Below are 13192 nucleotides of genomic sequence, written 5' to 3'. Positions count from 1 at the left end.
CTGTGATTCCTTTGATCGCCAGTATTGGGCACGTCCCATTTGTTACATCCTGGAGTTCGCTTTTGGCACTTCCTTCGCCGGCTTAACTGCATACTACCTGCAACTTCACCAGTGGGTGTGAACCCTTCACCACCTTGGCTTTGTGAAGCAGCCCATGTTAATCGTGCGACTTTAAATGCACTTTCCAGTAAGGTTCGAATCTATAGCAAGCATTATTGTAGCCCACAACTGGTGAGATCAAAAATTTGAACATTCTCTTACTGCTGTAGTAGTTACTGAGGCAAAGGGTCAGATTGCTCACAAATAAATTCTGAATTTGTAATTAACTTATAAATTACTTTTATACCATAGGAAAATTATTTTAACAAAATATCACTTGGTATGCAAGAATTGTTCATAAAAATTAAGATTTAACTATAGTGCTGCTAATGATACAAAAATAACAGTTCATTGTTGTAATTACATTAAGTCCGCAGATAATTTCATAACAAATATTACTGTTCACTCTGCAACTGAAGTCATTACACAGGTTCTGCATGTGGCAGTTAGTTAAATAATCAGCACACTGCATTCCTACTTCCATTGTTATTAAATGAATTTGATGGTGGGTAATCAGAAAAACAGGTGCTGCACTCTAACGTGTAATTGACATAGGGTGATGGCATCACAAAACAATGAGTAAAGGAAGGGTCATAAAGTACCCAGAAAATGTTCGGCATTTTGGTAATACTTAGACCTCCAGGACTGTAACTGAATTACACTGATAAGTTCACTGTATATTTACTTGCAATGTTGATAAAATATTCTGAATAATTGTTGTGTAAGTGACAGTGAGGTAGGACAGTTAATTCCTTTACTAAAAGGAGGTTGCATAATGAGGACCTTTAAATTTGTCTTGTATTTCGTAAGAAACAAGCCTTTTCCTGCATTAGCCACTACTACAGCCATAGCAGAATATTCACATTGCTGCCTTGCTAGCTGTGTGCCGTTGCAACTGTCACCATAGATTAAATGTAATTATCTAGTGAGATTTTTGTTCGACATTTTTTGTCCTCGACTGTAATTTGAGTTGGTCCTTCAGTGCTGTGTGTGTTGAGGTTTTAGTAATAGTCAGATGATGGCAGTACTTCGTCCAAACTTCACTAATAATTACTTCATAAGGTGTGTTAAAAAAAACACATTTTTATGAAAAAATATTTATTTATTCATCAAATTCATGTTGTCCGCTTCAAAGTAATCCTTCCCCCACATACAGTACACTTGTGCCAGCACTTCCTATAAGCACTTCTTGGTACAGTCTTGAGTGCTTCCAGCAATGCAATTTTTATTTTCTCGGTCATTGAAAAGTCGTCGTCCTTTCATAGGTCTCGTAAGTTTCTTGCCAAAAAATCTCACAAGCAATGATGAATGAGCAGTTCCATTGTTGTGATGCAAAAACCATGAATTGTTTCTCCACAATTCCAGATATTTCTTCCTTATTGCTTCTCGCAAATGGTGCATAACGTCAACTGTACGTGCTTGAGACGAGAACTTACTATGCACTATGCCATGGTAATTGAAAACGCACAGTGAGCAAAACTTTGACATTTGATTGAACTTGGTGTGCTTTTTTTTTTTCCCCGTCTTGGCTCTGAGATGGTTCCATTTGGACAATTGGGCTTCGGTTTCAACATCATAACCGTAAACACATGCTTTTTCACCAGTTATGACCCCCTTGAGCAAATCAGGATCATTGTCATTAGAGAGCCTGAGCGATGCTCATGTGACAGTTCTTCTGATCAAAATTGAGGAGCTTTGGAACAAATGTTGCTGACACATCTTATGCCCAAAACACCCAAAAAAAAAAATTGCACGACATGAATTAAGTGATATGCCAACATCCTCAGCAACTTCCAATTTTCCAAAGTGTTTTCTTCATAGCTTTGACATTATCATCTGTTAATGTGCTGGGGTGTCCAGAGCAAGGTTAGTCACTGGCATCTTCTCGCTCATCTTGGAAGAGCTTGCACCATGTAGAAGCATTTTTTTTTATTTTATTTTTTTTTTTTGTACTTACAGCAGACTCACTATATGCCACTGTGAACATAGTGTTCCATTATTTCACACAAAATTTGATGCAAATTCTTTGCTCCATTTTTAATAATCTCAAATTGCCAAGCACACTAAAACGTCCAACCACTCTGTCAAAAACAAACGAAGTATGCTGTACACTTGAAATAGTGAACATATGTTTGGGACATGGGTACCAATATAAAAAGATAGATAATTGAATGTACATTGCCTGCGCAATTTTGAAGTCTCCTTACTTTTTCAACAGCCCTCGTTCTATTTGTAAGTACATAGGCATTTCCGTCCTTCATTTTTAAAATGGTGGAACTGGAAGAAGGGAAGCATCGGCTGTTCGGCACAGTTTACTGGCCGAAACTTACTTGACTGCCTTCCTGCCAAACCCATGAGATACACACCATTGTGCTGAAAGGTTCTGCACTGGTATTCATTTTGACTGCCTAAAGGCCAAATTGTTCTTTTGGGGATAGGTATGTATTGAGTGGACAAAGTCTTAAGTTCACTCAAAAATGGCAGTTAACAATTGTCTCTTGCTTCTTAGGGTACCTACAAGCCACTGATTTTAAGGAATCGGTTGGTGCTGTTGACTGAAGACCTCTTCCTGAATACACATCATGTTTTGTGAAACAATAGTAGCTGAATGTTAAATTGATGGCTGCTATCTGCAAATCGGAGAGGTGGTGGAACCTCTTCTTGCCACAGTGTGTTTGTGTGCATGCAGTCTAAGCTTCTAAAGACACTTAAATGCCTATTCAGAGACTGTACAGTGTATACCAGGTTCATTGTCCTGGTCACAACTGGAGACAGTGTGCTCAACTGAAATGTGCTGAAAAGGAAGGTGGTCGTACATAGCAGTCTTTGTCACAATGTTTGTGAAAGAGGTATTAGATACAGAAAACAAACTACTAAAGGCATGAGGGTAGTTCTCAACTTTTCTTCCCCTAAGCAGATTGTGTTCTAAAAATCCTTGCATTGTTTCCGGCCAAGTATTTTATCATTTGCTTCTCCCACAGACACTTGAAAATGCTTGGTTTGGCTCTGATAATATTGGAAAATAAGGTGTAATTCACAAAGTATTGCCACAGGTCTCTCTATATTTACTTTCTCTTAACAGGTGTTAAAGAATGGGGGACAGATGAATCTGTATTCAACTCTATATTGGTAACAAGAAACTATATGCAGCTGAGACAGATATTTGTGGAGTATGAGAAGCTTGCTGGTCACGATATTGAGTCAGCTATCAAGAAAGAATTTTCAGGCAGTATAGAGAAGGGTTTACTGGCTATTGGTAAGTAAAATGGTTTTCAAATGTGTGTGTGTGTGTGTGTGTGTGTGTGTGTGTGTGTGTGTGTGTGTGTCGAGACTAATTTGAAATATTATCCAAATCTGTTTGTCACCTGGTTTCTTGTATTAAAGTACAGGGGTGTGAAAGAAGAGTTCACAGAAGTTTGTCCTTGTATTTTGCATCAGTTCTGGAGATACTGATCTTCCAAGTCTTGTGTGAATTATTCCCGCATTAATTACACAATCGCCAAGGTTTTGTGTAACATTGTGTACCTCATGCTTGTGTAGTTCATTGGGCAGCCAGTCATTACTTCATAATTGCTGAAATGTTTCATTCAGCAACAGTACAAAATGGTCAGTTATAGAGAGAGAGTATTAGCTATGTTGTAGCACTTAATGTTTATGCTCCATAAGGTTTTTCGTATTAACCTGAATAATTTAGAAAAGATACTAATGAAGCTAAGTAACTCAAATGAAACTGTTCAAACTGCAGTAATGCACATTTATTTTCACAACACACTCAAGCTCAGCTTAGTTACCAATAGCAATTAGTTAAAAAAAAAAAGCTGGATATGTAGGCTTCATGGAGTCCAAACTAAGTGGTAGTTCACAATAGTTACTCAAACCGTATTCATGATTTAATGGCATGTAACTGAATCACTCTTGGTGGTGGTTGATTTTTAATGTTACAGATAAAAAAATTTTCTTTATGATTAGAAGCAACTAAGAATATACACACATCAAAAATTTCTGCATCACGCCAGTTCCCAGAACTCCTGAAGATGGACATAGACTGTGGATATTGTATCAAAGACACAGTCCCTTTGCCTTTTCAGAGATGTCACTAAACATGTCCAAAGATGTAAACAACTATGCATGAGCAGTGCCTGCCTATTAGATGGAGGGCGTCTGACAGCTGATAGTTCCAGCCATTCCACCAGGAATGAGGTACACAGCTAATGTTGTCTAGTTAAACCATGGCTAGATGATCAGTACTGTGGTTCGATCGCAACCACATTGTTACTTTGTGCCAGGAAGGGCTCTCAAAAGGGAAGTGTCTAGGCATCTCGGAGTGAACCAAAAGCGATATTGTTTGGACATGGAGGAGATACAGAGAGACAGGACTGTGGATGACAGGCCTCACTCAGGCTGCCCAAGGGCTACTACTGCAGTGTATGACTGCTACCTATAGATTATGGGTCCAAAGAACCGTGACAGCAATGCCACCATGTTGAATAATGCTTTTTGTGCAGCTACAGGACATTGTATCAAGACTCAAACTGTGCACAACAGGCGGCATGATGTAAAACTTCACTCCAGGCATCCATGGTGAGGTCCACCTTTGCAGTACAGATGGGCCCAACATCATGTTGAATGAACAGCTGAGGATTTGCGTCGCATTATCTTGACCGATGAGTGTCATGTAGCCTAAAACTAGACAATCGTCGGAGACATGTTCGGAGGCAACCCTGTCAGGCTGAACACCTTAGACACGCTGTCCAGAGAGCGCAACAACGTGGAGGTACCCTGCTGTTTTGGGGTGGCATTATGTGGGCTAATGTCTGTCACTGGTTGTCATTTAAGGTGCTGTAATGGCTGTACAATACATGAATGCCAACCTCCAACAGATAGTGCAGCCATATCGGCAGCATATTGGTGAGGCAGTCGTCTTCATGGATGAAAATTCGTGCCTCCATCGTGCACACCTTGTGTAAGACTTCCTTCAGGATAACATCGCTCAACTGGTTGCCAGCATGCTCTCCAGACATGAACCCACACGAAAATGCCTGGGATGGATTGAAAAGGGCTGTTCATGGACGATGAGGGATCTATGCTGAATCACCACTAAGAAGTTGGACTATCTGGATCAACAGTGCCTTGATGAACTTGTGGGTAGAATGCCATGACGAATACAGGCATGCATCAGTGCAAGAGGATGTGCTGCTGGGTATTAGAGGTGGAGGAGAGAGTGGCTTGCAATGAAAGTAATTCTGTAGACTGAAAACAAAGTAAAATTCAGATATGAGACTTCTCGCTTTTCAAAATGGAGCAAAAACTCATTCTGTGAAGTTTCAGGATTGCAACTAGTTAACGTTTAAAAGTTGGTTTAATACCATGGGTCATCATGCTATGAATGTTAAAGAAATCAGTATCTGTTAATGCTCTTAATTCTCATAATAAAAAAGTACTGGCAGCACTTCAGAATCAGAGTACTGTATCTGCATCAATTTGTTGAACATTCCCAAGGTTGCAGCTACCATTTAATAAATTCAAAATTAAGATTTTCGGAATTGAAAATGGATGAGCAAGGATTTCCTGCTTCACCAAAACAATTTTCAGCAGCCTTCAAAGAAATTGTCAAATTTGTTTAAACTGGGATGAAGGAATATGCCTTAACCAATCTTATCTGAACCACCTTGGATTTGAGAATGATACTTACAAAGCAAATTACATCCTTCTTGGCTGTATATTTTAATTTCAGCCAGGGTGGTAATTGATATTGTCTTCTGGTACTATATACACCTAAGATTGTTCGGATGTGCAGGCTTACTTTCTGCGGCAAGTTGATGCAGTTACAGGATTAAGAAAGTATTGTAGCTTCGTAGGAGTTGTCTGGAGCAACTGAAGTTGGATTGACAGTCAAGATCTGTGCGAAAATGCTAATACACAATTTTGTAAGGAGTAAAATTTACTTCAATCGAGCACTATGTAGCTTAATGAAATGCATGAGAAGTATTGTTAAATACCAAATAGCTTTTGATATTACTTAACTTCATGAAGATTTTCATGACTTGTACTGTTTGCAGTGTATTTTTGTAACAAATTGAGATACGTAATGACCAAATTGTTGTTACAGTGAAATGTGCTAAAAGCAAAGTTGGCTATTTTGCTGAAAGATTGCATGACAGCATGGCTGGCTTAGGCACAAAAGACAAAACACTTATTCGAATAATTGTGTCGCGGTCAGAGATTGATTTGGGTGACATAAAAGAAGCTTTTGAACAGACGTATGGAAAATCATTGGAGAGTTTCATTTCGGCAAGTAAAAAATTTTACTTTAATAAAACTGTTCTTTTATTGCGAAGTGTTGATATTAATGGTTTATTGACTGTTACAGGGTGATACTTCTGGGGATTACAAAAAAGTGCTTCTGGCATTGGTTTCTTAATAAGGTATTTCAAAACTGTGCATCTTGGTAAACAAGCACTTCCACAAATAAAAATCTCTGCCTCAACAAATCAGAATCTCTGCAAATAGAAATCTCAAGCTTCACCTTAAAAGCTTCTGTGCAGTGTGGGAGTGTCACCTGTTCATGGAAGTGATATGGTTTCTCTACCTGTGCTGCAATAAAATATTCAGTGGCTGCTTCAGTAAAGGAATTATGTAGCTCTTTGAATGTAGTGATATATTTACATATATAAAAGAATCTCTCTATTAAAGATGTTGTTGGTGTATAGTTATTTTAAAGAAATAATTTGTATGAATTTAAAAATCTATTTTTGTCAAATTTTTATAAACTGTTTACTGTTTCTTCATTAAACTTCTTTAATGCCACTGTTACACGCTTTCAATTAATTCCTAATGAAGACTTTAATTTTATGTTCCTTCGTTATGTGAATACACTTGTACATTTGATAAATCAAAAATTCATAAATTATGGAAAAATGGTTATGTTAATGATCCATCATAAAGTGACCGTTTTTGATGTATCGTATGGTAAGACCTTGACTAGGACCTGTGTTTTAACCATGGATTTGCTGAATCTTTCTTCTTAAGAACAACCATTGAAGATTCCCTTGACTTCTTGTGTGAGAAACTCCAATCACATCTTCTGGCAGACAACCTGAAACAATTGTTGTGCACATTAGATTCCTTATGAGACTTGTTGCCAGCAATGTAGTACAGTCAGTTTGGCAGAACTGGGTTACACAAATAGCATTAAGAGTACAAAGAACTAAAATGGCAAATAGATTCTTGCCTTGCTAGCAGTATTGTGGATTGCTGAAATGAAAGTGGAAAAAGTAGTAGGTATTGTAAACTTGCTACAGCCTCCATTTACCAAGCCACCTTAAAGGCCACAGGTAGCACAAAAGAGTTGTGTGCCCACTGGCCTGGCAATGAAGTAGGCACTAATGTGGCAGCCAAAGTGTTAGACACCATACTAAAGTGTCAAATTATAAATTAAATAACTGCCATGACAAAAGGAGAAAAGGGGGCACGTGATGTTTAACATGAGAAACAAACATAAATTGAAATTGTAGAAAAAGTAGTTACTGTACACATAAACAGAATAAGCATAGACATCTGAAATAGTGTCTAATTGTGCACTAACATTACAAATCAGTTAAAAAAATAAAAAACCTGAAACAAATAAAAGGTGGAAAATGAATGCTGCCTCCATCACCCCCTGCCCAATAAACTCTCTTCAGTATAACGTGTCAACTGACCATCACAAATGTAGATACATTGGCTGCATTATAACAGACATTAACCATTAAAGTATTATCAAAAGAATTCTCCAACCATGATTCAATTAGAACTTCTTTCTGGTGTCACAAGAAAAAGTGTCATCTAGAGTGAAGTGTCGGTGGACATCAACTCTTCAATTTAATTCAGTTGGAAAGTTCTCTCAACTGTTATCAGCTGTTCACTGTTAGTAACAGAAGCTGTAAAATATGGTAACAATGCAAAAAAACTCTAGAAAGGAATTTACAAATAAGTGTATGAAATAAAATGCTGTTTTGTCATAAATCAGTTTGAAAAATATCCAAACATGAAAACTGATTGGCAGGGCACAAGGAAATTTTTCAAAAAATGGTGGTACCACAGGCAATTGTCAGTGTAATGCTACACAAATAAATCTTCAAAAAATGGTTTGTAGGATTACCACCTCAAGGAAAATTCCCTTAAAGGAACCATCCCTGCATTCACTTCCTATGACTTACAGAAAGGATAAAAGACTGAAATCTAGGTTATGGGACGGCAGTCCAGATCTGTACCCAGTATCAGTGTCTCGCTGTATCCACAGGTGGCCTTGTGGGAGTCAATATGTAACATCACTTTTGCAGGATACTTTTCCAGTAAGAATAAACTGTTGTTATAAGGTTGATTTAAGAGGGATTCAGGCAGCTACTAATTACTTAAATGTGTCCCCACCTTCAAAAGCTGCTCCATACGTCAGGGGTGCAAGACGCAAAGGAAGCAGCTACTCAGGGTAGTAGAGTACTTCTGAAAGACACTTAGGGGTTACTTAGATGTTTTAGTTTGTAGGCCTCTGAATACTCACCAGTTTATTTACAAAGTGCAAAATCTTACTACTTATGAAGTAAAGATGCTTCAAATGACAAAAATTAACAGTAAATTTTAGAAATATTTGTAACAAATGTCCTCATACAAATGAAATTACTACACTTGAAGAAATATCAGATGTGATGTGATACACACATAATATTGATGTTGATTACATCAGTTGGTTATATTAAGAAATTTGTTAGTCACCAATAAATCCTATAGGCTTCCCATATATTGTGCATTGTTGGTGGCTACTGTTTTTATGGCTGCTGGCAAATTATTGATTATGTGTGTTCATTTATAACACACCTTTGTGGACCAAAGTAAGTGACTTTAAATCTTTATGTAGATTATTCTTACAAAAAGAAATATATTATTGAGATATTTGATAAAGGAATGAATGTAATGGAAAGTAGTATTTAGTATCCATAGTTCATCCAGGCCTCTGAGGATCTCATTGAATTCCCACAATAATTTGTATTACATGCTTTTGTGCTAGGGAAACTTTTGCTTGGCTTGGTGAATTCCCTTAGAATATCATCCAATATGATGTTACAGAATCAAAGAAAACAAAATATGCCAGCTTTTTAAAATTTTTAGATCACGTGTTCAATAGCATCTGCATTGCAAATAAACATTTGCTAGGCATTTCAGAGGTTCTGTGGTATGTTCCTCCCAACTGAATTTATCATCAAGTAGTGACAGCAAGAATTTAACAATGTTGACTTCTATCAATCTGTTTTAGTATTGAATACACAGTGCTGGTACTGCTGAAGTTTCCCGAATTATTTACATCTGACAGAACTTTCCATATAATGTTTGGCATTGTATTTTAGACATACACAGGTTGGGAACACTTTACAAGTGAGAACTGTGTGTCTTTAAAGTTTTGTGGCAATTAAATTTTCATAAATATGTGTTGCAGAAAATTTGTCAACATCCTTCCCTAAAACTATTCTAGAGTTCCTACTTTTCACAATGCTTGTATCTTCTACTAACAAAACTGTCCTAGATCTGTGAATTTTACTGACGGTACATGACTAATACTTGAAAGAAAAATGTCTTTTGTGGGACACCATGGGTAAGTTCCCAGTTAGGTGACTGATGGCTTAATACAGGATTCTTTCCTATTTACACCTTTTATTTACTTTTAAGTAGTTTTGGCTTTAACCATTCTGCAGATGTTTTGGGAACACCATAATCCGTTGATTAAGTGTAAAACTGTAGCACTGTGAGAGAACAATGTTGTATCATAAAAGGTGTGATGTGATCGACATATGTTATCAGGAGAGTACAGAATTATTTACTTCATCTTGAAAGACTTTGAGACTCCACTGACAAGGGACACACCCAATTTCCCCCCCCCCCCCCCCCCCCCCCCTCGCCTCCTGATTTAGTGGTAAGATGGCCTAGTGGATAGCCTCTCAAAAACTGAACATTGATCAAGCATGAAAACAGAAAGGAGGTACGGTGAATGGTCCAAACAGAAGTTGTACATCATTGAGTGAAACTGAATAGCCAAGGCGTTGCGGTTACATGGTCACGGTGTCGAACTGTGAATAGAGAAATCCGTGTTCTAATCTCCCTCATGCCCAAAAAAATATTATTTTTTGTCCCCCCCTGTCCCCCCCCCCCCCCCCCCCCCCCCCCACAAAATTATTAACTGTCTGTCTGGTCATTGACGTGTCTGTTCACTGTACTCAAATTAGTGTATGTGCCATGGTGTTACGTCCATTTTCACCAGCGAGGTGTAAGGAAGGGACCTCCAGATGCATGTACCTCCTATTTATCCTGCAAAAGTACCACTGGTTATGACTTGTTCCGTTTTGGAAGTTTTGACCCTTGAATTCCTTTGTTGTAACATAGTTCACACCCATTTATTTGTCGTTTTCATTTCTGAGAGGGGTCTAGGCTAGGCTTTCATCATATTTACTTGCGATGGTAATATATTCTTACCACATGACTCATTATTGGAAAGATGGTGCTGGTAGGTCAGTGCAATGCTGCATAAGTCTCGGTAGAAAAGCAATTTTATAACAACTTGCCGTGTAAAACATGTGGAAAACATGTGATGAAGGGCATCCTGTGTGTGAAGTGCAACTTCTGGTTACACGAGAGGTGTGTGGACATAAACCTGAAGTTTGTGAATGACGATATTTGCTGGACTTGGGGTGATTGTGTGCGTGATGAATGAATGTGGAAAGCTCAAGTTAGTGAACCGGATAACGGAACTTTGTAAGGTGCTGCATAAAACTACGGACCTAATCATCTTAGATTATAATCAAGTTTTTTTAGGCTCAGTATCAAGCAACACAGTTTTATTGAACTAAACCCCTTGGATTGGAAAGAATCCTGTTCACATGCCGAAGAAACTGACTTGGAAATGAGTAAATTGTCATTACAGTGCAGTGTTAAAGACTTGGGTAATAATTAGACTGATTCAGAATACCATGTCCCAGAGTGTTGTAAAATATCGGTGCCCTAGGATAACACATCTAAATGTACAGTATCTTAGGAATAAACTCAATTTGCTGCAAGTATTTGTGGATGAGAATTCACCACACCTGTTAGTAATTACAGAACATGGACGAAAAGACAATGAAACTGAGTATTAAAAATTAGATGGTTATGTGTTAGCAGATAGTTACTGCAGGCAACAACACAAAGGGGGTGGGGTGGTAATATTTGTAAATGAAAATCTTCCATTTAAAAATCTCATTTGTTGAACAATACTGCAAAGAAGGAACAGCTGAAATGGCTGGTGTTGTGGTCCACATAAATACTCATTCAAACAGGTTAGCTAAACATAAAGTTATGGATACGTACTGGCCACCAAATACAGATGTGTTGTAATATCTTGATAGACTTCACAGGGCAATTAAACAAACAGGCCCCACTGACCTTTGCATAGTTTGAGACTTAAACTCCTGTAGTATACCCTATTTGAAAATAACAGATATATTAAACTCGTATAATCTCACAAATATAGTGAACTCTTGACACTAGAGTAACAGAGTGAAGCTTCAGTAAGATAGATATGTAATAGTCAACAAAAATGTAAAAGACTGTTAACTTTTGAAGTGTTGATTTTCATTACTCAGATCACTATTGTCAAGTGTTGAATATTTAAGGTTTGCTGCACCAACAGTGACTAAGATAACTGAGAAGAAGCGGATCCAGAATAGCACCAACATCAGTGCCTTCAAAACCAAGTTAGCAGAGGAGAAATGGGACACTATTTACCAAACTAAAGGGTCAGAAAACAAATGGTAAAATTTTTATAGGACAGTGCTGAAGCATTTCGACTGCTGCTGCACCTCAAAGAAATAACCAGGGTACAAACCAACTCTCGTGTTGAAAGTAATACTAGGCCAAAATCTACACCTAGGCTGATTAACTTAAGGCGGAAAATATATGATCTTGACTCTGTATAAGGAAAAAAGCTATATATGTTGAAGGAAAAGAACAATCAAGCTAAAAAGACTTATAAGACGGACTTTTACACTTGAGGAAAGAGATAAACAATGATGCATTGGAGTGTTCAGCCAACATAGGTAATTGGTGTGCAGACATTCATCTTAACAGAGTACTATTGCTACAAAAAGAGGGTTAAGGATTATACATGGACTACGCTATAAAGACTCTTGCCGGGATGTTTTCAGACAACACAACTAATCAATAAACATTGTAAAGCCACCAGCAAGGGACAGGGTTAACCAGTTAGCGTTATTCATGAGGGCCATCTAGTGAAAGATCCAAATGAAGTATGTAGTTTATTCAATAAGCATTTTCTCTCTCTCCTTTTGACCAACCAGCCCCTATTATAGATCCAGAGGCTGGCATAAAAAGGGGGATAGATCTGATGTCAACAATTACTGTCCAATCTCCCTTCTAACAGCTTTATCCAAAATCTTTGAGAAAGTAATGTATTCAAGAGTAGCTTCACATATCTGTAAAAATGAAGTACTAACAAAATGTCAGTTTGGTTTCCAGAAAGGTTTTTCAACAGAAAATGCCATATATGCTTTCACCAGTCAAATTTTGAATGATCTGAATAACCGAACACCACCCATTGGGATTTTTTGTGATCTCTCAAAGGCTTTTGATTGTGTAAATCATGAAATTCTGCTAGACAAGCTCAAGTATTGTGGCATGAGTGGGACAGTGCACAAATGGTTTAATTTGTACCTAACTGGAAGAGTGCAGAAAGTTGAAATAAGTAGTTCTCGTAACATGCAAAGATCAGCATATTCCTCAAACTGGGGAACTATCAAGAATGGGGTTCCACAAGGGTCAGTCTTGGGTCCTTTGTTGTTCTTATTATATATTAATGACTGCCATTCTATATTCATGAAGAGGCAAAGTTAGTTCTCTTTGCTGATGATACAAGTATAGTAATCACACCTGAGAAACAAGAATTAACTGATGAAATTGTTAATACTGTCTTTCAGAAAATTACTAAGTGGTTCCTTGTAAACGGACTCTCACTGAATTTTGATAAGACACAGTACATACAGTTCCATACAGGGAATGGTATGACGCCATTAAT

The 13192-nt window shown here is 37.7% G+C and overlaps 1 protein-coding gene across 1 annotated transcript in view; it reads left to right on the top strand.

Annotated features, from left to right (window-relative positions):
- LOC126469856 (annexin B9-like) overlaps positions 1-6912 on the top strand; it is a 36185-nt gene extending 29273 nt beyond the window's left edge. Inside the window, exons 7-9 of the mRNA XM_050097162.1 lie at positions 3182-3355; positions 6209-6390; positions 6470-6912. Of these exons, the coding sequence (XP_049953119.1) occupies positions 3182-3355; positions 6209-6390; positions 6470-6520 (407 nt within the window). The 3' untranslated portion in view covers positions 6521-6912. The remainder of the gene's footprint in view (positions 1-3181; positions 3356-6208; positions 6391-6469) is intronic.
- The last annotated feature ends 6280 nt before the right edge of the window (positions 6913-13192 follow it).

Source organism: Schistocerca serialis, chromosome 3 (genome assembly GCF_023864345.2).
Source record: "Schistocerca serialis cubense isolate TAMUIC-IGC-003099 chromosome 3, iqSchSeri2.2, whole genome shotgun sequence".
Taxonomy (NCBI): Eukaryota; Metazoa; Arthropoda; class Insecta; order Orthoptera; family Acrididae; genus Schistocerca; species Schistocerca serialis.
This window is presented reverse-complemented; position numbering and strand designations above follow the sequence as displayed.